This window comes from Daldinia loculata (assembly GCF_022478755.1).
Source record: "Daldinia loculata strain CBS 113971 unplaced genomic scaffold F4817scaffold_122, whole genome shotgun sequence".
NCBI classification, from domain to species: Eukaryota; Fungi; Ascomycota; class Sordariomycetes; order Xylariales; family Hypoxylaceae; genus Daldinia; species Daldinia loculata.
In genome coordinates, this window is record NW_026054976.1 from 1 (window position 1) to 26,613 (window position 26,613).

General features: G+C 47.2%; 9 protein-coding genes across 9 annotated transcripts; 5 read left to right on the forward strand and 4 right to left on the reverse strand.

Moving 5' to 3' along the window:
* The first annotated feature begins 360 nt into the window (after positions 1-360).
* On the forward strand, positions 361-2,366 carry F4817DRAFT_38900 (uncharacterized protein). Its single transcript, XM_049307406.1, has 3 exons — positions 361-962; positions 1,012-1,391; positions 1,461-2,366. Exons 1-3 carry the CDS (start codon positions 448-450, stop codon positions 2,000-2,002), a joined length of 1,437 nt encoding a protein of 478 aa, XP_049153462.1. The 5' UTR covers positions 361-447; the 3' UTR covers positions 2,003-2,366.
* Position 2,367: 1 nt separating this feature from the next.
* Positions 2,368-4,860, forward strand: F4817DRAFT_38901 (ergosterol biosynthesis ERG4/ERG24 family-domain-containing protein). Its single transcript, XM_049307407.1, has 3 exons — positions 2,368-2,591; positions 2,752-4,492; positions 4,565-4,860. The coding sequence occupies exons 1-3, from the start codon at positions 2,557-2,559 to the stop codon at positions 4,574-4,576; spliced, it is 1,788 nt and encodes a 595-aa protein (XP_049153463.1). The 5' UTR covers positions 2,368-2,556; the 3' UTR covers positions 4,577-4,860.
* Position 4,861: 1 nt separating this feature from the next.
* On the reverse strand, positions 4,862-7,590 carry F4817DRAFT_38908 (DNA polymerase alpha/epsilon subunit B-domain-containing protein). The gene is made up of 2 exons (XM_049307408.1): positions 6,768-7,590; positions 4,862-6,711 (listed from the first exon to the last, which is right to left on the reverse strand). Exons 1-2 carry the CDS (start codon positions 7,469-7,471, stop codon positions 5,025-5,027), a joined length of 2,391 nt encoding a protein of 796 aa, XP_049153464.1. The 5' UTR covers positions 7,472-7,590; the 3' UTR covers positions 4,862-5,024.
* Positions 7,591-7,734: 144 nt separating this feature from the next.
* Positions 7,735-8,993, forward strand: F4817DRAFT_354934 (uncharacterized protein). The gene is made up of 4 exons (XM_049305588.1): positions 7,735-7,969; positions 8,043-8,587; positions 8,654-8,888; positions 8,954-8,993. Exons 1-3 carry the CDS (start codon positions 7,880-7,882, stop codon positions 8,721-8,723), a joined length of 705 nt encoding a protein of 234 aa, XP_049153465.1. The 5' UTR covers positions 7,735-7,879; the 3' UTR covers positions 8,724-8,888; positions 8,954-8,993.
* Positions 8,994-10,123: 1,130 nt separating this feature from the next.
* F4817DRAFT_321520 (Pkinase-domain-containing protein) lies at positions 10,124-12,758 on the forward strand (the record flags this gene model as incomplete). Its single annotated transcript, XM_049301295.1, has 5 exons — positions 10,124-10,527; positions 10,607-11,442; positions 11,587-12,196; positions 12,253-12,410; positions 12,466-12,758. 5 exons carry the CDS (start codon positions 10,124-10,126, stop codon positions 12,756-12,758), a joined length of 2,301 nt encoding a protein of 766 aa, XP_049153466.1.
* Positions 12,759-13,551: 793 nt separating this feature from the next.
* F4817DRAFT_354943 (FAD dependent oxidoreductase) lies at positions 13,552-15,708 on the reverse strand. Its single transcript, XM_049305589.1, has 2 exons — positions 15,234-15,708; positions 13,552-14,997 (listed from the first exon to the last, which is right to left on the reverse strand). Exons 1-2 carry the CDS (start codon positions 15,489-15,491, stop codon positions 13,666-13,668), a joined length of 1,590 nt encoding a protein of 529 aa, XP_049153467.1. The 5' UTR covers positions 15,492-15,708; the 3' UTR covers positions 13,552-13,665.
* A 500-nt stretch (positions 15,709-16,208) lies between these two features.
* Positions 16,209-17,635, reverse strand: F4817DRAFT_321522 (DUF124-domain-containing protein; the record flags this gene model as incomplete). Its single annotated transcript, XM_049301296.1, has 4 exons — positions 16,209-16,253; positions 16,334-17,454; positions 17,520-17,546; positions 17,614-17,635. 4 exons carry the CDS (start codon positions 17,633-17,635, stop codon positions 16,209-16,211), a joined length of 1,215 nt encoding a protein of 404 aa, XP_049153468.1.
* Positions 17,636-18,471: 836 nt separating this feature from the next.
* On the reverse strand, positions 18,472-20,049 carry F4817DRAFT_354949 (uncharacterized protein). Its single transcript, XM_049305590.1, has 4 exons — positions 19,633-20,049; positions 19,466-19,581; positions 19,016-19,414; positions 18,472-18,955 (listed from the first exon to the last, which is right to left on the reverse strand). The coding sequence occupies exons 1-4, from the start codon at positions 19,865-19,867 to the stop codon at positions 18,947-18,949; spliced, it is 759 nt and encodes a 252-aa protein (XP_049153469.1). The 5' UTR covers positions 19,868-20,049; the 3' UTR covers positions 18,472-18,946.
* Positions 20,050-23,008: 2,959 nt separating this feature from the next.
* On the forward strand, positions 23,009-25,601 carry F4817DRAFT_354953 (general substrate transporter). The gene is made up of 9 exons (XM_049305591.1): positions 23,009-23,657; positions 23,722-23,901; positions 23,960-24,158; positions 24,221-24,229; positions 24,288-24,341; positions 24,394-24,971; positions 25,024-25,103; positions 25,160-25,319; positions 25,374-25,601. Exons 1-9 carry the CDS (start codon positions 23,462-23,464, stop codon positions 25,496-25,498), a joined length of 1,581 nt encoding a protein of 526 aa, XP_049153470.1. The 5' UTR covers positions 23,009-23,461; the 3' UTR covers positions 25,499-25,601.
* Positions 25,602-26,613: the final 1,012 nt, after the last annotated feature.

Genomic DNA, 26,613 nt, shown 5'->3' on the forward strand with positions numbered 1-26,613 from the left:
ATTCCCACTGTCCCTATCTACTATCAGGCTACAATATTGAGCCTCCTCTAGCTTAGAGTATCAAGAACCTAGAGGGCAAATAGTCGTCAGGAAATACCGGAAATGGCGGAGTACATGCATACCAGTGGCATGGCAGAGCGAGAGAGCCTCACAACTGTAAGCCATTTACCTCCGGATATAGTCAGCCCGGGGACATGCGGGGGTGCTCACGCCATCACCCGTCGAATTAGCGATGGAACTCCCACTCCATGTTCTTTCCCAAGCCCCTCTTAGATGCTCTGCCGATGAAGGCTATGCTTTTTTCCAGCTTTTGATGTGCTTGATCGTAGAAAAATCTGGAAGCAAGGTTGATAATGTTGAGTGTATTCATAAGTTTAGTTTTTCCTTTAACAATTACATAGTAGGAACAATCGTTTCGAAACTTCGTATCTCATAATTACTCGCGCTATGGCGGAAGCACTTACGCTGATTGGCGGCCTTGCAGCTATCATGCAATTGGCTGGTTCCGTGGTGAAATTGACAAGAGACCTGAGAGTTTGTGAGCGTACTATACGCTCTGCGCCAAAGGAAATCAGATATTTTATACTTGAGACCTCCATATTTACTGACCAACTCTGTTATTTTTATGAGCTCGCGAATAAGTCCGCAGCCGTCATGAATGAACATTCTAAGGCTAAGCGAGCCGAATTGGTCCAGAAAATCCTGAGGCAGTGTAAATCTGTCAAGAGAGGGTTCGCTCGCCTCGTCCGGCGCTTTATTGATGTTAATGGTGTCGACACGGCGCCTTTAAATACATTCTGGGCACGATTGCTGTGGCTTTGGAAACGGCCAGACGTGCCAGAATTACGCTTAAATATTCAAAGCGCAATAGCTAACGTCACATTGCTATGCACTTTATTCATGTTTGAAGAATCGATGAGTCAGAACGCAGATAGCAAAAAGAGCGCGGATAGAGAAAAGCTGTAGGTCGCATAATCAGGCAGACTAATATGTCGTTGCTGATGGTATTAGTGAGATGCTCCAGGAACGGCTTTGGAACTGGGTGGCGACGGCGAGGAAGTTGAGACGTGAACTGGCCGAATACAAGAAGCGCAAATCACCGTTAGGTGTGTCAGAAATGGCCCCGGAAGATTCACATGATGTGACCGCAGATGATAGCCGCCAATTGGAACGATATGTTGTCCATGCAATTCGATCATATACTCAGGGAGAAGCTCTTTCAACAAGTACAAGGCCTTCGCGCCGAGGACCCCCGGGTCTAATAATTCGGAAAACTCAAGAGGCTACAGCTTCGCCAAAGTCCACAAAGACGGGGACTCGGGTAGATGCTTATGAAAATGGCGTTTTTAGACGGTATATAATACCTAGGCGGTCCTCGGATGAAATGGTTGGTATGTGTGATAATTGTGCTTTTTGTCCTAATAGAGCTCCGAGATGCGTTGATACTGACTATACTCAAGAGGAACGAAGCCCATCAAGAGCACGAGAAGAACAGTCGCCAATAATAGTGCCTAGTGAACAAGTTTCTGAAATAACAGTCGGTGATAGAGTGAAAGATCGAGGCCAGGGCGTGTTTTCGGAGATTGGTGAATGGCCAGCAGAGGTAGCTGACCCGAATACGAGCTTAGATGCCGCTATTGAAAATGAGGCTCCCAACAAGGTTCCACAAGCGGCCAGTCAATTTCACATCGAAGAGGAGCCACCGAGAGTAAGCGAACAAGACTCGGGACCCGAAGAGTCCGAGTTACCCAAGACAAAGCCTAGTGAGCTATCCAAAATACCTTCATGCAGTTATCTGGACGAGCGGTCAGAGCGAATGGACCCATCAATAGCATCTAAAAGCTCATCAGCCACTGAGCTGGAAGCCTCGGAAGCTAGCCATGATAGCCATGACACTTGGGGCAAGGAGAGTCGTGGCCCATATATCCCGATGGCACCTTTTGGAGGGCCAAGGTCAAGAAAGCGACCACGACGACCAAGGCCACAGTCACCTATAGGCTAATAAGTTTGAAAAAGGTTGGGTTGGTCAGATTATTAGAGGGTTTTAATTGATTGTGTTTTGGCGCGTTGATTGGAGAATATAATTGAGGCTAGGGAATCAATCAATCATATAGATGGTTAGCGTTTGATGTAAGTTTGGGTTGGAGGTTTTTAAGACGGGGCATTTGGAATTCAATTATGCAGGTATTCCGTACAAAATATTAAGATACCCCGATTCCCAGATGCATACATAGAAGGCATAGAAGGTTCAAGGTTGTTGTGCAAGTACCAATGGGGGGCAATGTGGGCCATTGCGCAAAAGCCATGATTGGTCAACCCTTTTTTTGGCCAGCTCAACGCTGCCCCTGACTACCGGAAAAAACGGGCTAAAAAATGACCCAGACCAGGAATTAAAAACAAAAAAAGTACCTACACACTCCAAGTTTAACCCCGAGAACGACCTCTGGATGGAACTCTCAATTTGCTCCCTGACTTTTTAATTTCTAATCCTCACTGACGAGCTTCTTTATAAGTCGCCCGTTGTCCATTCATTCGCACATATTTGATTTATTCAAAATGTCTTCAAGATATTCTTTACGTGCAACTCCTAGGTATGTACTTATCTCTATCGCGGTGGTACGACGAGATGTGGAGATAAAAGGAGGCTTCAGATGCGATGGAGTGAATGACGGCGGCAGCGGTGACGTTTTGAGCGCGTCATAGAATTGTGACCGTGAGAGATTTTTACTAATATTTTGAGTTTTTGTGTAGAAAAAAGGAACTCTTCGACGGTATGGTCGAGACTCCTAGTCGCCGCACGACGCGACGTAAGTCTCAGTTCCCCCCTATTGCGGACGGCGCGTCCGACGACGGCGACTCTAGCTCTGCTGCCGAAACAACTAGATCTACTAGGTCTACATCTGTACGGCGTCGGGGAGTTGGCAAGTTTATCGAGCACATAGACGATTCGGATACCGCGTCAAAAGAGGAGTTCAGTCCTGTCGCTAAGGAGAAACTCTCTACTGTCATGAACGGCAACGGCAACGGCAAGGCCGATATCAAATTGGAACCGGTAGAGAATGGTCATACCAATGGATATACGAATGGGCATACGAATGGGCATACGAATGGGCATGCCAACGGGCACCCTAAGGAGAAAGTCGTCGATGGTTGGAAGCCGGGCATGGATCCCAAGGTCGATCATTCCGGCGTCTTCGAGTTCGGAGGTAGCCTCGGTACTCTAGCCCTTATGATCGTATTTCCGACACTCATGTGGTATATGTGGGTTGGCGCAGCCTACTACGATGGCAAACCCCCGCTGCCGTTCGAAGGGGAGTCTATTGCTGACTTCGGCTGGCGTATGTGGAATCACGTCTACACCGGCGCTTTCCCTCACCTGCGCGCATGGAGAATCTACTGGACCTACATCATCTTCGAGGCCGCTTGCTACTGTCTTCTACCTGGCGTCTGGGGTTATGGAAAGCCTCTTCCCTTTGAGGGGGGTAAGCAGCTTCGGTATTACTGTTCGGCGTATGCTAGTTTCTACTTCACCATCGTTGTGATAGGCGTGCTGCACTTTACCGGTTGGTTTAAGATCAACACCCTTCTGGATGAGTTCGGTCCTCTCCTGTCCGTCGCTATCCTGTCTGGTTTCCTGGTCGCTATTGTCGCATACTTCTCGGCGTTGATTCGAGGTGCCCACCACCGAATGACTGGCTACCCCATCTACGACTTCTTCATGGGAGCCGAGCTGAACCCGCGTATGTTCGGGATCCTCGACTTCAAGATGTTCTACGAAGTGCGCATTCCCTGGTATATCCTGTTTGGACTATCTTGCGCGGCTGCGGCTCGACAATACGAGAACTACGGCTACGTTTCGGGCGAAGTATGCTTCCTGCTTATGGCTCACTATCTCTACGCCAACGCTTGCTCCAAGGGCGAACAACTCATCATCACTACCTGGGATATGTACTACGAGAAGTGGGGTTTCATGCTGATCTTCTGGAACATGGCTGGTGTCCCTCTCTCATACTGCCACTGCACCCTTTACCTGGCTAGCCACCACCCGTCGGAATACGCCTGGAACAAATACGCCTTAGCCGCGTTCTTCGTCCTCTATATTTCCGTGTACGTCATCTGGGACCAAGCCAATGGGCAGAAGAACGCATTCCGGGCCCTCGAGCGTGGCAACCTCGAGAAGCGCTACGCTTTCCCCCCGTTACCGTGGATCTACATCGACAACCCCAAGACCATCGACACGCAGACTGGTGACAAGCTGCTTGTTGACGGATGGTACGGATATGCGCGCAAGCTGCATTACACCTGTGATGCGTTCTTCGCCATCAGCTGGGGCCTGATCACGGGATTCAACAGCCCCTTTCCTTGGTTCTACCCGTTCTTTTTCTGCTGCATGATCGTGCATCGTGCCCACAGGGATATTGGGCGCTGCAGGACGAAGTACGGTGATGCGTGGAAGGAATATGAGAGACAGGTGCCATACCTGTTCATTCCGGTAAGTACTTCAAACCCTTACAAAAAAAAAGCCTCCAGATTTTTATATCGTACATTACTAACTAGCCTTTAGTACGTCATTTAACCTTTCGAAAATCGACGTTCGGCGAACATACATCATTCAACTTATTAGATTCTATCCCTAGACGACGTATGGGCGTAGAGCTTATACCCGCTAGCAGTTTTTCTATCTGTACATACTTGAGATTGCCCCCTTATAACTTTTTAAAAATCGGCTGCGAGCCAGCTCGCAAGAGAAGCATGAATGATGGTGATGGGAGCATGCTACAAACGAATAAAGTCGGAAAGAAACCTAAGCAACGCGGCTACAATAGCCCCCCTAATATAATATTAAGAAAGTAATTGTATTGGAAAATCGTCGTGATCTATTTGTTTCATTGGCGATGCTATGCTATGCCCCCTGTCATTAACTATAGTCGTGTCTAATTTATATGCGCCATATACCATGCAGGCGGCAGAATACGTGGTATTTGCATATGTTCAGTATTTCATTATGTACCTGTATCCATCCATTAAAACATACACTCCCTCAACCGCCCCGTCCCTCCTAGCTCATACTCGACCCAGCGCCCTACGCCCCTACGTCCAGCAACCAACACCGCCCCGGGGTTCATAACGTGACATCCCTCATACGTAACGCAAAACGGCGGCGCCGTCGGATCCGCAAGCACCATCGCCGTCGGTAGGGGGTACAAGTACAACGCGCCCGCGTGGTCCCAATGTACAGGGCGAATTGCATGGCGGAACGGACATAAATACCCCTGATCCAGCATCGTTTTCACCAACTTGCGCGCCGTCTGCACGTCGTGCGGGACCGGGGGTTCGGTGCCCTTGGTGGTGTCGACGTCCATTGCGTCAGTGTTGTCGAGCGCGGCTTCCATGTCTATGTCATCCTCGTCATCGTCGTTGTTGCCGGTAGGTTTTTCATGCCGATTCCCCTCCGCGTCCGTAGTCGAAGAACGTAAGCGCACGGCGGTGCGGCGCATCCGCGCTGATATGTCGTCGCGGAACAGGACGATCTCGTGGGCGGGTCCGAAGACGGATAGACGGGAGGGATTACTGGTCCAGATAGCCTCTCCGGGGCATCTTTTGCCATTGTCGGGTAATTCTGCGTTCGCGGTGGCGAATGCGCGGCGTACACGGCTCGTGAACATATCGGGTACGGGTTTGCGGGGTAATGGGACGGCGGCGCCGGCGCCGAAGGATGAGGCCCAGCCGTCGTTGTCGCCGGGGACGAAGATGAATGTGGAGGATTGAAGGAGGGCTGGGAAGTCGGATAAGACGGACGCTAAAGCGTCGAAGTGCTCTTTGTATTCTACGCTGCCACCGCTGGCCCCGCCGCCGGCCATCACGGCATGTTGTGTGAAGTTGCCTGTTAGCACAAATGTCATTGGCGTGCTGCCTTCGGGCTCTGTCGAGTAGATGGTTAGGATCTTGCGTAGAGCTTGGAGGGCTCGTGGTTGGTCGAGATTGAGCTCGCCTATGACGATGATGCGGCCGCAGCTGGGAGCGTCGGCATCGGGGTCTGCTGTAGACAATTGGGTCAGACGTGGCCTCCTGAGAATGCGCTGCTCGAGTTTCCGCATCTTGGAACCCGCGGCGCGCTCGCTTCCGACGCCTAGGAAGTCGATCCAGCCGAATCCACCTCCTATAGTGTGGTCGTCTATCCCGCTAACGCCGAGAGTAGCTTTGCGCTTTTCGCAAGGGGGTTGTCCGATGAAGAACCCCTGAAAGCGGCCGCCGATGATACCACCTACACCATTATTACCACCGAGTCCCCTCCCAGTCGATTCTTCCTCTTCCTCATACACGCCGTCTATCAACACTATCATCCCCGGCGTAAACCAAGCTGAATCTTCCGGTATAGCTACGGCTTGTGAAAGGTCTAAGGAAATGGTTCCCGTTAAGTCGTTGATTGCGAGACTTCCAGTTGGCAAGACTGATAATAGCCCAAGAAGCATATGATGGCTACCATGGCGGCCGAGCATATTCGCAATTGGTGTGATTTTATAGGTTTGCTGAGTGGTTAGATTAGAAGAGGCGGATCGTTTCAAGGATGGAGCGGCCTTTGTAGTTGCTACTGTCGAGCTCTGGAACGATTCGTTTCTGAGAAGTCTCTGATGTATAACATTATATCTATTCCGGAAGAGAGTCGTTTTGTGGGCTGCTGGAGGCATTAAAGATGGTTTCGAAGGGTCCCTACAATTATTATAAGCCTTGATACTCAATGTGTGATACTGTAGAGATATTCGTACCTTTCAAAGTGTTTCTTCGTTACGTTGTATAATAACCGTGGTTGATCGTACGCACTGACGACTTTCAACCATTTCCTCGGATGCTTTAGGCTCTCGTCGTCGGGCTCATCTTCCTCAACACCGAGCCCTGACATGCCAAAACTTGTTGCGCTGTCATTGCGTGTTAGGGACTTGTTTGGCCTCAGCCCTAACCTTGTATTTGTTAAATCGGCCTCCTGGCTGGAGTCCAAAACCAAGCTATTTTGGCGATTTAATTCTCGTCCCGTCACTATCCTGCCACCGCTCATGTTCCCCTCCAGTGTTTTCAGGATATCTTTTAGCTCATTACTAGCACCATCGACTATTACACCTCCATTTCGATTTTTCCAGCTCTTTGCCGTCTCCTCCAACACCTTCTCCGCCAACCCTTCTTCGCGCCATCCCGAACCGCAATGCCGACCAATGAAGGTAGCTAATTCTTGTAGCGCGGAGGATGTGAGGGTTAAGCTATGCTTTTTCGTAAAGGTTCGAAATGCTAACGGTCTCAAAGTTGCTGGCGGGAGAAGAATTGGGAGGATAGTAGCTTTGGTAGGTGGTGCAATGGCAAACGGCTTAAGTGTATGCGCTGGCGTTCCAAAGGCCGGAGATGAAGACGGGATGGGATTCGAAGGGGCGGGCGTTTTCGGCGCGAATATTGACGCGGCGGTACGTTTGTTTCCTTGCATATTGAATATTGCTAAATTGTACCAATTGTCATTTCTATTGCCTTGTTAAAGACTCTCCTCAAGACGTCGGTTGATATTTCGATATAATTTTAGTTGGAGACGCGTCCAGCGCGTTTTACGCGTTAATGAGCAGTAAGGGTCACTAATCGATGTGGGGCAGAATACCTAGGTGCGTCAATGGATAAGTCACTAGTACCTGATATATCTAAAAACCTGTCCTTATCAGAGTCTTATCAAAGTACCTATACTCAATTCTAGCTCTTCATGTACGTAAAAGCTGCAGCTAATACGTCAGCAGGACCAAATAATAATTTGATATTTATCATCAAGCTTTTAGAACTTCTTCCCAACATTGAAGTTCCCAATTGACATACAGTAGATGCGATCAAGCTGATCTATAGCGTCAATATGTTACTATCACGAGTTCGCATAGCCCCTACCTATAAGACACTGCTATCACATAGGAGTGTCTCTACGTTAAGTACCAATTCCTATATAGTCAGTAGCCTCTCCAATATTAAATTCAATTTTACAAATCAGTTCGGTCTTGCTCATATGATTGTTCTTCAAGAAAGTTTTTCCCAATGCCTCAGTGGACAATGGGCATCTACTCACATATCTCGATACCAACCCGCCGAAGCATAGGTTAGCGATTGGCTCTACAACCGCATTGCCCCCAACACCCAATTCCTTCTCCGAGAACCGCGAATTTTTATCTATCTTAACCGATGTCCTCCGTAAACATGCCGCTCAGGATCCTGGCCTTCTATCCCAGGCCCAAGCTTTTGCCGGCCCGGGCGGCGCAACTCTTGGTTCAGGCGGCGCATTCTTTCCCCAGCAAAGAAAGCAGCGTAACACAAGAGGGACAGCCGCTGGACTAGGTGGAGGAGGTGGTGCTGGCGGGGGCGGCGCTGGAGGAGCGAGTGCCCAAGGGGGTGCCGGAGGTGCTGGAATCGGAGGGCATATCCATCTCAGTGATCTAAGAAATCCACCTGACTACGGCCGAATTGCGTGGCCGGAAGATATTCTTGGCAGCATCGAAGTCGATGGGTCTGGAAACATAATAGGAGAATTCGAGCCAAGTGGGACATACCGTATTGTTACCAATGAGGGGATGTAAGTTTTCAGGAATCTCTAATTAGAAACACTGACTTTGACTATGTAATTGCTAACTTAAAATAGTTTGGGCTTGAGCGATTTTCTTAGGACAAAACTTGTTGAGAGGCTGAAAGAGGAGGAGAAAAAGTTGTGACGCGGTATTAGTGACATTGATGTTGAGAACCTTCGAGAAGACTTTTGAGACACCATGAAGCATGGCGTACTTGACTACATATGTTAGCTACTGTACGTAGGTATGTATTATATAAAATCCACTGAACACATACGATACAAATATAAATTAGTAAATTTGGTCTATTTACCTAATGCATGTAAGATGTATGCTCGTACGTTTGTGACGTGATCGAGATGCAATGCCTTGGCTTACATGTTCTTTTTACACGTATCTGCACATGGATTTAAATGTATCTAATCACATATAATCAATAACTTTAGTGACTGAATGGATATACTTTCCATATAAGAGCATGTAATGTACATGTACTTAAGTATACGGCCCTTAACTACCTTAATACTCCAAGACATGTTACTCCCGGCCGAATTAATATGATTCCCATAACGTCCTGTACTACCAACGTTCAATTTCGTCTCCTAAAGCTGCATTATCTAACCTTAATTTGATAGGAAGTACATGAATTAGTCCTACATTTGTCTCACAGTCAAGTATTACAAATTGCCAGCCATAAGACGGGCCCTGACGATACCTGCCAATTAAAAGCATATCCATGACTTGTGGTACCTTCTCTGTGTAGGACAGCAAGAGCAGGCTACATGTGTAGTTCGGTACTGACATGTGAGATTTACATACCTACCTACCTGTTAACCTTTCAAGGAAATCGCACTCGACAAGCGTGTTAAATAATACGGGGCAGCCTGTATTTTATTCTCTCGTTGTCTAAATCCATTGCTATTTCTACATGTGCATTCTTTTCTCCTCCTTGTCAACTTTATCAACTTAACTCTACGCTGTAGTATAACCACTTCCCACGGATGCTTGGGTTTAGCAAGATATCAACAGTTGAGGTAAGCTCATACTTATCCATCTTTAACAAATGATCTAGAACAATCCAACGAGGTAGAAAATCCTATCAGACCGGACATTCAGCCTTCTGAGGCTGTAGCTCAACCCTGAAGAGGCAGAAGGCTGACCTCATCTGACAAGACTTAGGTTTAGTGCCTGGATTATTACTTGGGACCACACGAAGAGTGCATTGCATCAAATGCCCTTTGATGCTTGAGTCCAAGGTAGCCAATACATCTGAATACAGCAAGAGCTAAACCTAGGATTAAGTACTGAGTACTATAACCCAGCTAGCGGCTACACTAATAAGGCTGCGTTTGGTGCCAAGATTCAAAGTCTTGCCAAGCGTGCATCGCTACCCTAAAGCTTGTACTCCACTCCCGTCCCCTGTCCTCCGACCCCCCGGCCCCCGGTCCCTAGTTCGAGAGCCCCTCGTTGTTGGACGTAACTTCATGACGATCTCATCAACCTCGCCATCATCCAAGATATCGCCAACCACCATCCTCGACAAGATGGCCTCCCGAGCGTTTGACGAAGAGGAACTCTCCATGTCCTTATCTCCTTCCATGATCCGACCGAAAAACAATGGAGCTCGAATACCCGAGATTAACGTTACACACCCAACCGCCGACGCCTCCAACGGCAGGTCTCGAGCCGGTAGCACGCTTTCCGACCAGGCGTCGCAGAACCGAGAAAAGAGCAAAACCGACCAGCGAATCGGCGCTTATAACATTATCAGAACACTGGGTGAAGGCTCTTTCGGAAAGGTCAAGCTAGCTGTCCATAGGTCGACCGGCCAGAAGGTCGCACTCAAAATCATCGCCCGTAAGAAGTTGATCAGTAGAGACATGGTTGGTCGCGTCGAACGAGAGATCGAATATCTACAGCTGCTTCGACATCCCCATATCATCAAGCTGTAAGTTGTCATTGCTCTCCCGAGACATTCGCCCCTCCGACTTTGACGAAATTATCGGATTATTGTTGACCCTTGACAGATACACTGTGATTAAGACTCCAGCCGAGATTATAATGGTCTTGGAATATGCCGGTGGCGAACTGTTCGACTACATCGTCAAGCATGGCCGACTGCCTGAAGATCAAGCGCGGAAGTTCTTCCAGCAAATGATATGCGCCGTCGAGTACTGCCACAGGCACAAAGTAGTACATCGAGACTTGAAGCCCGAAAATTTACTTCTCGATGATAATCTCAACGTGAAGATTGCCGATTTCGGTCTGAGTAATATCATGACAGACGGGAATTTCCTCAAGACCAGCTGTGGTAGCCCCAATTATGCAGCCCCAGAGGTTATTAGCGGAAAGTTGTATGCTGGGCCGGAAGTCGACGTGTGGAGTTGTGGTGTCATCTTATATGTCTTACTAGTCGGCAGACTTCCTTTCGACGACGACCATATTCCCAGTTTATTTTCAAAAATCCAGCGGGGTGTCTTCACAGTCCCTCACTGGGTCCCCGCCGATGCCGCGAATCTTATCCGAAAAATGCTGCAGACTAATCCCGTGCAGCGTATTATCATCGACGATATTAGACTGGATCCTTGGTTCATGAAGGAGCTTCCCGCCTATCTTGCCCCGCCTGTCGAGGAATTCTTCAACACTGGTGTTGACCCTAACAGGGCCATCAGGCCAAGTGATATTGCGCCCTATGCCCCCGCTAAGGTGCAGGAGAAACTTCATAACGAAGTAACGGAGAAGATTAGTAAAACGATGGGTTATGGAAGACGTGACGTTCAGGAAGCCCTCGAAGCTGATGAACCTTCTGCCATTAAGGATGCGTACATGATCGTCCGTGAGAACAAGCTCATGCAAGTAAACCGTAAGTCATTAACTCTTCGTTCAAACTTTAAGTCATTAATCATGATGGAAATTTGCGCGGTCAAAATCCGTGTTGCCTTCTATTTCAAGGTATTCTTCATGGGGTTATCCCACAACGATTTTGAATGTCACTGACTGATTGTAGCTGCTTACGGAACGGGTATAGATAACCCCTATTTTGCCACGTCTCCTCCCACTGCGGATGCCGAGGAACAAATGCGTAGTGTCTCGGAGGCTATGGGTAGTACGGCTCCAGACAGTCGGCGGGAGTATCAATCGGAATACATGAGCGAGTCGCAAGCTAGCCCCCTAGCCGATTCTGCCCGTTCCACCAGCTCGACAATTACCAGCTCGTCTCCTAGAGGATATGTAAGCCACGTCGGAGTATTGCCAACAAGTCTCCCTTCGCTGCACAAGAAGTATCTTGAACGCCAGAGTGCTGGCGTCGAAGAACCGTTAGATGTTCAACCAGTTCCCGACGTTCCTCTTCAGCCTAGAACGCCTGCTGAGCAGCAAGAAGCGGCCCGCCGCCTTAAGCCTCATTCTAAAAGCGCTATGAGACTTGATGAATCAACTCACCCGCAAACAATGACCCCAGTTGCACCCAAAAGAACCAAGCAAGTTCGCTGGCAATTCGGCATAAGATCCCGAAACGCTCCTTTTGAAGCCTTACTGTGCATCTACAAGTCTTTGTCGAAACTTGGCGCTACTTGGGTCGTAGACGAGGACTACGAGAAGGTGCATGGCTCAGAATTGTAAGTATCGCAACTATCAACAGCTTTATTTTTGCCGGGGTTATTGACTGTGCTAGGGACCCGTATGCGATCCCAACACCAAACGAAGGAGACGGGCATAATCCATACGAGAACTTGTCACCTGACGATATTGACCTGGAGAGGTTTGACCCTATCAAATACTACAGGCTACCCGCCGATCCTTGGCATATAGTGTGCCGTTGGAAAAAAGATGGTGAGTTTACCCGTCCGATTTAAATTTCATATATTCCAATCTAACACTTTCATAGATATCCGAAAGGCATCAGTCGCTTCTGGTCATTCCACTGCTGACTCGATCTCCGACGACAATACTTATGTCTACTCCGTTATGGACAAACGCAAGCAAGACTTCGTCTGGATGCGAATGGAAATCCAAATTTATGAAATGGACCCAAAAGATAAGGTCTATCTCGTGGACTTCAAATGTACGGGCTACGAACGGCTCGACGGAACTCTACTAGAGGAGAAGGCCGTTATGAGCCCCTTCCCTTTCCTCGACATGGCAGCCAAGTTGATCATGCAGTTAGCGGAGGCTGATTAGAAACACCCTCCCAAAAGAGCATCTGGCCCCTTACTTGAATTTGCTGACGATGGAACTATCACCAACCTCAAGGACTGTAGCAGTTCGACTATCTTGCATTTTCGATGATACTTTTGTATCGGCATGACGATTCCGACGAAATTGGCGAATTACTTGGCCATAAAACACGACCAAGGGGGTCTGAGCTTAATTTAGGCATTAGGTTTTTCTTTTCTTCCTACGAATTTATTCCATTACTTTTCTTCTTTCGCATTCGGCTAGCGTCAGCCGTTGACGAAGACGCACCCTTTTTAGACATACTGGACACTCACGAGCCCTATCACTTTGCGCCGGGCATAGAAAATATTCGGCGGCCCGGGAGGAAAGCAAGCCGACTGGACGGCATTTTTTTATTTTTTTATTTTTTTGACCGAGACGAGGAAAGAAAAATGGAAATGTACGGAAAGGAAACCAGGGACAGCATCTGCGTTGGAGTTTATTGAATGAAACGTACCAGGGAAACGAATGGAGTTTGTTATACCCCCGAAGAAGGAACGCGAGGATTTTGCGTGGTGGAGGAGGATAGGGAAAGAGAAGGAGGAAATAATGCACATGGGCCTTTTTATGTCGAGTTTAGTGGTAAGCTGCTGTAGCTCGAATGAAGCCTCACTGTTTTTCTCATGACGGGGTTGATATGATCTAGTGCCCTTGTCCATATGGGAAAATTGTGTCTGGGATTCGTTGGTAGCTAGTAGGTAGCCGCAAGAATCAGGAACCATGATGAATTTGACATTCGATATTCACACATATGGCTCTTCTAAGATCACTATTTTTGTATCCTGATCGGTTAGATATATGTCAACTAGGTACACCAGCGTATCTGCACCATAACATTTCCCAACGCATAGATACATAGTATTTCCTCTCTCTATCCCCTCCGAGGCCCAAAGTCCATGTACAAACTACCCTTAGCATCCGCAACACGGACTTCCTCCTCTTCCCGAGCGTCATCTACGCGCCGCTCCGTAAGCTCGTATTCAGGCGGAAGATCGATCTCCACGGGATCATCGCCGTCTCCAGCGAGTAACATATCGACCACCGCGCGCGCTGATAACACCGCGTTCGGCATCCCGTGCCCCGTGTACCCCGCGCACAGCCAGAGTCCCGGTCCACCGCCTAGACTAGGAGGGACGGGCCCGACCCACGGGTGCCCGTCCCGCGTGTATCCCATTATGCCGCTCCATTCGAAAGTAGGCTCTAGGTCGAGTTTTCCGAGGGGGGGTTTATGTTCCCCTGAGGGGGCATGGTGCAGAGATAAATCAATAGCGTTGGACAGCTCCCCGCGCAGATACCATGATACGGCCTCGTCGATACTGCTATCGTCCCATACCCCCATACCCCGCCCTTTGGCATGTTGGCGGCCGCCGCCGAAGATGAGCTCCGCGGTGGGGGGCGGCCGCTGGACTAGGTAGTCGTCGCGGGCGTAGGGGTCGACCGGCTCGCCGACGATGTAGTATGTATGTCCGATATCTAGGGGCGGGTCTGCTGGGTCGGTGGGTGTTTCGGGGGGTTTGAGGGCGGAGATTTGCCCCCGGGTAGGGGTTAGTAAGTCGCTGAATTGCGGGAGGAGGTGGGATGTGTAGCCGTTGGTTGCGAGGAGGATTTGGGAGGTGGCGATTGTGCCGCGCGGGGTGTGGACTGTCCATATGGAGTTGTGTTGGGGGGTTTTATTACCGCCGGGACTGCTGAGGTTGGCTGATATTTCGGCTCGGGAAAGTCCTGTGACCGGAGTGTTGGTTTGGAGGTTGAATGACCCTTTGGATCCTTCTTCGTTGGCTGCGAGTAAACGCTCTAGCACGAACGCGACGAGCTTGTACGGCCATAGACTCGCGGCGTTCCATTGCACGATAGCGCCTTCGGCGTGGGGTATCCTTAGGCCGTCAAGTGTGAGTTCCCGCCGCTCGCCCTCGATAAGGTAAGCCGGACTTCCTGAGAGGTCACCCTCGCCCTTTTTGCCTTTAGTCACAACGGCTACGTTGGCGGCTAGGTCCGGGTAGTGTTCCGCGAGGTCTTCGACGATTGCGCGGCATTTCTTGAATAGCTTTCCCGAGTAGAAGGCATGCACGCCGCTTGTCGACCGCCAGTCACACGGGATCGAGTACTCTTCAACTAGGCTTTTGAGATACAGAAAGTTGCGTAGCTCGAACGAGGCGATGTGCGGTTCTGAGGCGTATATTGCGGGCTGGCAGTGACCCCCGTTCTGGATTTATAGTCAGTAAGTAGATAGTAAGACGAGATGAGATGAGACGTGAGATAGAGTGGTATTATGCAGTCGAGCTACGAGAAGTCTCTTCACTAATACATTTTCATAGAGGAAAAGGGGGAATATAAGGAGAGGGTTTAGCCAAGGGATTAAACAGGACATCCAATTCGGAGTCCTATGTAATACAACAGCCCTTACTCTCAACTTAGAATAAAAATATTAATTCTACTCACCCTGCCAGTAGCTCCCGAACAAGCCTCTCGCGCCTCAACCATGACAACATTCAGATCAGGCTGCTTTTCTTTCAAGAAATGAGCGGCAAAACTCCCCGTGATGCCGCTCCCTACAATGACCACATCGGCGGAGCGGGGCAATTCCTTTGTCGTTCGGTGGCCTAACAATTTGTTCGAAGGCTCCTTGTGCCAATACGACTTCGTCGGATTATCGACGGGCAGGCCTGACTGGCCCTCGAGGAGCTGAGCTTGCGCCATGTTGGCTCTTAAGATGTAGCCTCTTTATTCCCGAGTGGGGTAGGGGATGGGATGGTTACTTTAGATGAACTTGGCGTAAGACTAGATAAGAGTTATATGCTTAAGTTGGACAGCCGATATTTTGAACTACAGAATTGATTGAGGCATATGGGTATGAATAAAAGGGATATATACGTGTAGATACCAAACATATACCCAAAGAGATTCTAACATGAACCTTAGGCACAAGCATTAGGTACATAGGTACATAAGTGCCGACTTATCAGATAAGTCAGCTAGATGTATTGGGTACACCCCACTTACACCGTACTATTCGCAAATCGAGACTTCAATTAAAAAGACTATCAAAAGAATAGTGCAAACAGCTTAGCCAACAAAATTGACGTGAGTAATGTACCGTGTTTCCTTTGTGCCTAATTTAAGGACATATTAAAGAGTCATAAGGCTGTTTGGTAGAGTTAGAGAAAACGGATTGCTAACTACCTTATGTAGGTACCTAATGTTTTCTTGCTTAAGCTCTGAGAATAAACTTATTTCATTACAAATGCCCATTAACTATTGAAGGCAAGAGGAACATATAAAGTACATATTCAATTCATGAATCCCCAAACGCTACAGGTAGTTTTCATAAGAACACAATTGGAAACATCTCGTTCCTAAAATCCGCGGTAGAAACATCAATTTTTAGCTGAATGGTAGCTTCGTTAGTGTACGCCTTTATGGCGGTGCCGCGTTGCCCGTCATATAGGCACTGAATGCTCTCTACACAACATATTAGTCGATGAAAGCCCAGAGATATCGAACATAGAGCAAAAGAGGATGAGAAAAACGGAAATACTTACCGGGTTTCTCGTTTGGAGGAACACAGTGCCAGGTCCTGTGAATTTACAGACCAATCCCTCTCCACTAGCAAGTCCTCCCATGATGCCACCGCTAGCTACACGCTCCATAACATATTTAACATTCCACGCAACTAGATGTCCGTTATCGACAATGTATTTCTCACCGTCGGCAAGATCCTTGCGGATAATTGCGCCGAAACTCGTGATCCAGAGCAGACCAACACCACTGATCTTGTGGACCCATAAACCTTCCCCGCTGAACATGGCCTTGCCGAGTCCTTGGCGCTTGTAGTCGCGGATGACACCTTGAGTGCTAGCGACGTAGGCGTCTTTACCAACGCTCCATGATTCCTCTCCCGTCAAGCGGATGGTGGTCATGTCGCCGAGCATGCCGGGCGCGAGTAGCAGCTCGCCGGGGCCGATAAATGTCGAGTGTCCCAATTCGCTGCCGCTGGCCATCAATTTCTTCATGCTAAACTTGTACTCGCCCTTCAGCGTGATAGTAGGACTCATAGCGATCAGCACTCCTGGTTTCGCGGCAATCGGACATCCCATTGCCAGTTGGATCGTGATTATCGTATTACAGTCCCTATGACTGATGCGGTATGAGCCGCCATTGAATGTCCCCACATCATCTAAAGTCGCGGCGGCGCCTTGGAATTGCGCGGCTGTAGGCGCAGGCGCAGGCGCAGGCGGAGGTGCTGCCACGGGATTTGATGCTGTCCGCGAATGCGCCGGTCCCGTTCCTAGAATACTCTGTGCCTTCTCGTTCGGGAAACCCTCTGGAGCATTGTGTACTATATCCCCATATGCGGGCGCGGCTCCACTTGGTGGCGTGAGAGCACCTTCATTTCGAATCGGTAGGACTCCATGTTGTGCTGGCTGAGGAGGCGGAGGTTGGTAGATAGGTGTTCCAGCTTTGGGTGGTGGAGATACGCCCTGTTGCGGAGGCGCAGAATATTGTTGTTGTGAAGGAGCTGTGTATATTTGTTGCGGAGGTGTATGATAGCTCTGACCATGAGCCTGTGGTGGAGCGTAACTAGGTGTGCCTGGTGGTGGCGGGTAGAATTTGGACTTGTTCGCAGGAGGGGATGTAGGCGTTTGGTAGTTTATCTGTGATGCTGCAGTTGTTTCTGTCAATTTACCAGTACTGGCACAAGTCTATAATCCGACTATGAAAACATACCTGTTGGGCCATTGGTGCTGGGAGGCGCTAGATTATTAATGTTAGCTATATAAGCCAAAGCTGAAGAGTATTAGTTAACTAAACGACCACATACGGGGATAGTAATGAGCAGACATTGCCGCACAGTGATCCTTAAGCTTCTTAATACAGAGGGTATTCAAATCAAGCTATAGAAAGACGAGTCCTAGACACTATTATTTGCCGTGTTAGTTTAGAATCAGCACAAGACCGGATAAGTTGAGGCGGTTATGGTTGCGGTTGAAGTTAACCGCGAAGGATCGTCAACGTCCCATAAGCCCCGCATTCATTTCGCACTTACATATGTGTAATAGACATGGATCGTACAACAATAACTAATATAAGATAGCTAAGATGGATTCCTCATATATTTGACGACTCTAGATAAATACTTTTAAAAAGGGAAACTTCGATATCATGGAGGAGAGGTAAATGAGCAAAGCTGGAAGACGTCTTTGAGACGTGATCGACGAATGGTCGCTTTTTTGGCCGCCATCTTCTCAGGGGCGATCAAGCTGCATATGGATGTCCTGTGCTGCTATACAGCTTCGCCCGGCTACTCGGCGTCGATGAGGTTTATCCAATCATGAATGAAGCTGGACAGTTGTACGGGACCCTATTGACTTTGCGAGATGGCGCCGGGATCGAAGACTGCGTGGCCAAGCGCTACGCTGTTTTGATAGGCGCTAAACTCAGCGCTTAAACACAGCCCTAGAGGAAAAGAAAATTGTAATTGGCTTGAAGAGTTGGGGGCTAATTTGATTGGGTGTTTAGGTACCTGTGTATAGAACTGGGGAGTGCAAGAAGTACTTATCACAATGTACTTCGTACTCGCTGAGATCTCCTGCAGTCCTTGGAACGGCATTACAGCGATCGGAAGGTACTTGTGGATACTGCAAACAATAGGGAATTTATCACGATTTACGCGTATTTGCCTGTACTCAATATTGACTAGGTACATTATGTGCATCTAACATTGTTTATATTCATTCTCGAAATTTCGGATAGCTCTTTCAACTCTGTGTTCTAATGGCAATCCTGCCGAGTTGGTTTGGCCTTTTATCAATGTAATACCCTCCCGTTACAATTTCCTAGGAGGTTTCTCGTTAAGTACTGCTCGACGCTCATCAACTCAACATCGTAATTTCGGTATTACGAAACTGGTACCGAAGTGCCAGCTGCTTCCACATACTGTCCTCTAGCCCTCATTCGTCGGTAATCTTCCTGCACGACCGGCTCATACTTGATGGGGTGTTCCTCATCTGTACAGACGGATAAGCATTCGATAACAGATTTCTCATCTGGTGAGACGAAGTAAGGAATCGAATATCTCGACTTAGTTATGAGTTTTCCGTTGATCTGTATATTATCCTGGACTGGTGGAAGGGTGACGCGGTGAAGAGTCGACTTTAAGAAGTCTTGAAGTTTACGGTTAGTTGATTTATCAAGGAGCACTGACCATCAGAAAAGACACGAACCATTACATTCTTCATCGGCGTCGCGTCAAAAAAATGACCAGACGCACCAGGATGCTCGACTTGTAACCCCCCACAGTCGTCCTGAAAAAGCATCGTGATCGTCCCCCAGTCCGAATGGGCCGGCATTCGTGCCACGACATTGTTAGAAAGCTTCTCTGCTTCAATTGATGGATAATGAAGTAGTCGTAGCTGGTTGTTAATTCCGCTATGGAAGCGCAGAAAGAAGTCTTCATCTTCTAGGCCGACGCCGATTGCCAAAGCGCGCAACAAATCGTTCGCCACCCCGAAACATTTCCAGTAGAATTGCGTCGTGAATTCGCGGAAACCAGGGAGGACGTCTCCGGGTAGCCAGACATTCGGCTGTGTCTTAGACTCCTCGCTACCAATTTCATAGCTCTCCTATTCAAGATTTAACATTTGTTCACTCGACAAGTTAAGTGAGAAGCTCACCTTAAAATCCGAGACTTTTCGGTTCTCAGCCTCTTTTGTTTCGTCGCCATCCTTGATGATATCCTGCGACACTTTCTCTAGACCTGGCCACGAATATCCTCGGTGGACAGTAGGGCCTAAATTATTTGTTCAACAATTTGCTCGTTGACTTGAGGACTAAGACCTGCCTGGTGGGTGAGGAGCCATCATCTTTTTTTCTTGAGGAAGATCGAAGAGTTTCTTCGACCAACAAAACGCTTCCTCGAGTATATCACTCGGCACACCATGGTTGACGATGTATACGAAGCCAACCTGACGGCATGCGTCAGTTAGCTCCCGGCCAATGCGTTTCTTGTCTTCCGTCGAGCCCTTCGACCATGCACCAAAGTCTACCATGGGAATTGTACCTTGCTCTAGAGCCATGAGAGAAATATAGACTTATTAATGGTATTATACTAGACTTCCTTATGTTGATAAGCTCTAAATCTTCAATTGCCAATTGCATTAGATCTATGAGGCTATGGATGTGAATGATCGGAGCTGTATGTTGCCACGAATTATTCTTGTACGCGATGCGGGGTTCCCACGGACACCATCACCTAGCTATGATAGTTGGAACACTTTCAATTTCTCTTCGAGGCTTAAGTAATTATTGTCTTTACCGCCGTTGATATCAGTTCCATATTATGGGTAATAACGTGTTCAAGATTGTCAAATTCCTAGACGATTACCGCTTAATTATAAATTGATGGTGGTATTTACCTAGACTTAAGAGGTACATAACACGTTGATTTCCTCACGAGTAACTCTTGTGCATAATCGGCGTTAATAATATATTATAAAATAATATTGACAGAATACTTAATTAATATGTGAGATGAATAATAAGTTTCTGTGCCTGTTGTTCTTATGTAGGTACCTAGGTATAATTATATCATTGAAATGCAATCTAATAGGATATCAAACTCCATCTATGATAGTTCCTTCTGCTAGGCTAAGAGTTCTATAATAGCTTCAAACTATATACCGTACATGGAAGGTAAGAGTACCTAGTTACCTAAGTTATGGGACTAACTTAGGCAATTTTTATTAAGATCTCTATCGCGATACATAGTCCACATCTAGCTACTAGCATAACTAAGGAATATCACCAACAACGCAATATTCAGGCCTAACATCGTCAAGCTTTGGTTCTATTCTTATACGAAAAGCCAGTCTACTTTGAAATCGAGATAAATTATACGCAACCGTTTCCTGGTCATTAAGCTAATCATCAGCCATTCAAAGGCTTTATATTCTTGTCGAAGCGTTATGTCGAAATTGATCAAGACCGCAGAGGGGGACAGTCCCTATATGGCACCACTATCATACCCATTACCACCAGCGGGGGGACGCGTTACTATAGCAAAAATTATGGACTCTCAATATTTTGAGTATAAGGTGAAAGTCCTAGTATGGGATCTGTACCATTTTGAAGATCTGGATTCATCGGATCGCTTAAACAGCGCGCGCGACCAATTGTGTTTCATCAGCTATCCGTACTTTCCTTTTCATGAAGCCGAATATATCGCAAATGCACCTACCCGTGTGTATCAAGATCGGGTAGGTTCCTCTCATATCCAAAGCGTGCGAGACGCCCTTCTCGAACACCTCAGTGCCTTTCACATAGACTGGCGTCGGAGACGAGTAGATGTAGTAGGAAGTACACAGCCTACTCCCCGGGATGTGGCACATATATTTTTGTTCGTGTTTGGAATCACGTTTATACAGCTAGGCAGCGTACGATTTCAACATCAGCTCCGCAAAGACGGCCTGAGACTCGTTTCGACGCACGATCTCAAGGAAACCGCTTATGAACAATTAGACAATTGCGCGACAAAAATCGGCCAATACAATGGCGTACGTTTACCTAAACTTACTGGTTAACGTATTCTGGTGGTTTCGATTCGGTTCTCTTACCATCCAGAATTTTGGAATGGAGGACCTACTGTGGAACTGTGGCTATAAAGGGAGGGGCAAATGCTTGTCGGCGGTAGTAACTAATACGTACCTGAAAGCGATGTGAGCGTGTTGGGCTTGGTTGACACTGGTTTAGAAGTAAGCGATATGAGGAAGTTGGAGGCTGAAGGTTAGGGGTTGGGGCTCTCTTGGGCTCTATTATCAGAACTAATAATAAATACATCCTGTGTATTGATTATATAACAAAGAAAAACTGCGAGGAGTATCGCTTCAATAGAGATTAGAAATGCATTGGTGTATCAGGCGGAAAATTGTCAACTATTATAAGAGGCTAAGAGGAAGTACTTAATTGCTATACTCGTTAATAAAGAATTTGTGTGTTCGAACTAGAAACCGCATTAAGAATCAACCACCGATACGGCTAACTGCGGGTTTCGAACGCAAAGAGTTGAGTCAGGTCGGCGCATAATACTTTTAGGGTAAGCCGTGAGTAGAATATGAATACATGGCCTTGATATACGGGACTTAGGTAATATATTTCTATCATTATCATAATAACTCGGGTAATATCTATTGGCTTTCCCTGGTGGAATTTACTTTAATAAAGAATGGCTGGTAATCGGGGACATACGGTTTCTGGACTGGGACCTATTTCATATGACCCTGAGATTCATTACGAAGGAAACGCTTTACTAAGGTATTAAAAAACACTTGCTTTCAATATAATATAAACAGGTTATCTGAAATATTTCGGACCATCTAAGCACTGTGCCCGAAGAGCGCGATGAGGTGCGTCGTATCAGGGCTAGCACGTATTGGTATATTCATGGACTGGATGTCATAGATGGAGTCGTAAGGATTAACAAGCTACTGTCTCTTCGTAGCCTAATATTAAAATTATTACAGTGAGAGGCTTTCAGGGTAGCATAACTAATTAGTCTACCTAAGAGAGAATGGCTTTCGGAGTTGACATTTACGTTGTTAACAATAATTAAGTCCCTACCTTACTTTCAACTCCACTTGCTATCCTACTTATTGACGTCTTCAAGCACTATTACTTTAAGAGTATATGAATGCTTATCCTGTGCAACGCCAAGTGTGGGAGCATCCGATGGAAATAGGTCCGAAGGACTACACGACCGTAACCCAGTTGAATATCGCGAAAAGCGGCTTTTGCTCAGGCGAGGTTACATGCTTTTTGACGCATGTCGGTACGGCACAGTACCTATATATGGAAACTCAAGATAACGACAACTTTCCTTACCTTTGAAGATATTTTCTACGTAAACGCAACAGGAGTCCTTCTAGTGCAGAACTCTTATACAGTCTAAAGAAAATAAGGGTTCTCGGAAGTTCCTAATACGTACAAGTTCGTCGAGTCGGCAAATCCATATTTGTACAACACCCCCAAGTCTATAATAGAGTGATAAAGAGTTTCGGTTGCACTATCCGCCGAGCCGGGTCCAAAACGGCCCTTCGCCTGATGCCAAGGTAATAGCTGAACTGTGACAGGCTGAGAGCTTTGCATGGCAGCCCTGCCCATGGGGTTATGGGGGGTATTGCGGATGTCGTGTGGGATATTGCGGGGGGCCATCTTACTGTTCCGGGCCTTTTCTCGAACGACCTCGACCATGGAGAAATGGAACGTGGCGATGGAACCTAGTTGGCGAATCGGAGTCTATCTGTCTGACCACAAGTTATGAAATTCCGGGGTCTCCATTTGCTGTGCCCTTCGGTTGGTACTTTACCAGAGGGTCTGGAAATCAGGCTTGGCGGCTAAATAGAAAAATGGCTATAGCTACTCGCGACCTCTCGTGATTTGCGCGCAATCTAGGTATAAGCTGATATTGCCTTATTAACCGCCGAATCCTACTGGAACAATCGGTCCGAGTTAAAAGCCTTTAGTTATATATGAGCGAGTACACCACCATGGCCCGACTCCGTAGGATAGACAGCACTGGAGTTCAGAGACCGGAACTTGTCTCATCGGACTTTGTCTCTCTTCGCGAAAATTAACCCCGATCAATTATTTTCGGTTCGTGAGAACAGTTCGACAAGATGGTTGGCGGCGGCGTTCAGACGGACAATATCGTCCATCGCATGGCGATGGAGGATACTGTCCCATGGCACAAGAAGAGGAATTTGCGCTACCTGTACTTCATGTTGTTTCCGTGTTTGATGGGAATCGAAATGACCTCCGGATTCGATTCACAAATCATTAACGCCGTCCAGCTAGTTCCCGCGTGGAGTAACTGTAAGTTTCAGGCAAGCAAAGCCAGAGCGGTCAGGAACGGGAGCTAATCACGGACGGATTGTAGATTTCGGACATCCAACGGGTGGTTACAAGGGCATCTTGGCCTCGGCATTACCGCTCGGCTCCGTCATCGGTCTTCCTTTCATCCCGCTCCTCAACGATAACCTAGGTCGACGATGGTGTGTGATGTTTGGTAGTGTAGTAATGATCATCGGGTCTTTGATCCAGGGGTTCTCTGTCAACGGTACGTGAAAAAGTGACACGGGACTGCTATAGTTCCCTCGAACTGACCATGATTGAAGGCGCAATGTATATTGTCTCTCGGCTTATCATTGGGTTCGGACTTCCCTATGCTATTGTTGCAGGATCAAGTTTGATCGGAGAACTTGCGTATCCTAAAGAGCGTGCTATTCTGACATCCCTGTTCAACGCGGCCTACTTCGTCGGTGCTATCGTGGCTTCGTCTATAACCTATGGAACTCAGCAAATCCCGTCGGACTGGTAAGTCTATTGTTATGAATTCCTACTATCGTGTGTTAAGTCTAACAAACTTTTCCTATTAGGTCCTGGAGGTAATCGATACCCTGATATTATATTAGACTACCGACTGTTCTAACGCGTATATACTAGAGTTCCTTCCCTTCTTCAAATGTCGCCCTCTATATTACAAGTCGCCTTGATTCTGTAAGAGTTTTGTAGCTTATTTGCCGCGGTCTTCCTTACTAACCTCTCTCAGGTTCATACCCGAAAGTCCTCGATTCTTGATTAGCAAGGAGCGATATGAGGAAGCCTTCAAAATCCTAGTTACATACCATGCCGAGGGTGACGAGAATTCGGAGTTCGCCAAGGCAGAAATGGCCGAGATTAAAACTACTATTGACATTGAGATGGAACATTCGAAGCGCTCCTGGATGGACATGTTCAGCACAGCAGGAAACCGAAGACGTGTGGTTATAGGTTCGCTCGTAGGAGTTATGTCGCAACTTTCCGGAAATGTGGTTATCTCCTACTACTTGGGCGATATCCTTAACCTGATCGGCTTCACGGACCCTAGCTTCCAGGCCAAATACAATATCGGGAACCAGGTCTGGGGTTTAGTCTGTGCCGTACTTACCGCACTTTTGGTAATGAGATTCCGCCGGCGAACAATGTACTTGACGTCCATCATTGGAATCTTGGTGATCTATGTAGCATGGACTATCTCCGCGGCAGAGGCTATCGTGGGAGGTTCAAAAGCTGCGGGTAAACTCTGCTTGTTCTGGATCTACGTATACCAACCAGCCTATAACATTGGTTTCAATGCTCTGACATACAGTAAGTACTAAGATTTCCATATGAGAAATATTTGCTAATCATGACCTTCTAGCGTACCTTATCGAGATTTTCCCGTATGCCATGAGAGCTCGTGGAATTTCAATCTTCCAGTTCTTCGGGAAAGCCTCCCAGGTAAGATTCACGAGAATATGCTTTTATTTATACCAATCCCGCTAACTCGAACGCAGTTCTTCGGCACCAACGTGAACCCTGTTGGTTTGGACCCAATTACCGGCATTGGCTGGAAGTTCTTAATCGTGTACTGCTGTTGGATTACCGTCGAGGCCATTCTCATTTATTTCCTCTGGCCCGAGACTTCGGGCCGTACTCTAGAAGAGCTTGCCTTCTGTAAGACTACCCTAAGTTTCCTTGACTGGGACCATATGCTAATCTTGAAAACAGTGTTCGAAGACGACGAGCGTGCTCACGCCGCGACGGAAGCCGTCGAGAAGCAAATCCATCATGAGGAAGTCAACCACCACGAGGAGGTGGACGTATCCAAAACGGCTAGCAAAGACCAAGTTTAAAACACTAAATATTACCTCTAGTATTATAGCTCACTTGGTCCTAACTTCTTTCACCAAGGAAGGTTCTAGTCTTTCCATTGGTTGAAGCATTGCCTAAGCGGCTTCAAATATTATCTTAAATTAAGGTATATCGAGTGGCCCCTTTCGGGGACTATAACTTGAATACATATTAGAGAGATACGTATAGTGCCAAAGCCCTTAGTTAATTGTGAATGAGTACATCTTTCTTGATTCTTGATTGAGATCTGAACCCCACATCTTATGAATACCATCTCTTAGTATATATTCTTGTTGCTAATCAGTTCTCTCTCGGTTACTATATTAGGCCATTGCTAAAATTATTAACTCAATCCCTGAACTTTTATGAATGCTTTACGATCTTTTATCTCGGTGTCTTTATTTAATCGTATAATAAGACGTTAGAGAGACTATTGTGGAAATAAAAATAACATCGGGGCCTCAAGTTAGTCGTACTCTTCTCAATAGTTGGTACTTTAGGTAACAATACCTATAGCACACTAGTATAAAAAGGGTGTATAAAAAGGGGGCTTGTGGTGGTAAAGGAGAAAATCTATTGGCTGATATCCGAGTGTGATTCGTATATTTCGCGGACCAATAATCGTCCATTGAAGCCCTTATTGCACGGCGACGGTCCGGAATTATATTGTTGAGTAATTGCCCCGCGCCTCCATAAGGCTCTGAGCCGCATGGCGCTCGCAGTAAGATAATAGGTCATTCTTACCTCTTCGTGTTATGTATGTAGAGATAGGTAGTACATAGAAGCCGGATGCATGAGCCTGCGTGGTATTACCAGAAAACCAAACTTCTTAGAAATATGGTTGAACGCCACTATCAGACCACGGCTACATAATTGATATCCAATAGAATCGGTCGACTACCTAGAATACTCATGCTAGTTCTATGGAGATAATCCCGTTATGGTCTGTCAGTCTGTTGAGAGCTAGTTAAGGGGAGATAAGGGGGTACTTCTGGCTTCAAGCGTGAAGGTGCATGGATGACACCGGAGCTCGCTCCGTAGAAACTGGGAAAGGATATCGGCTCGCACTCAGGAATTGCGACTGATGACATTATATGACGATGTCATTGTGAATAAT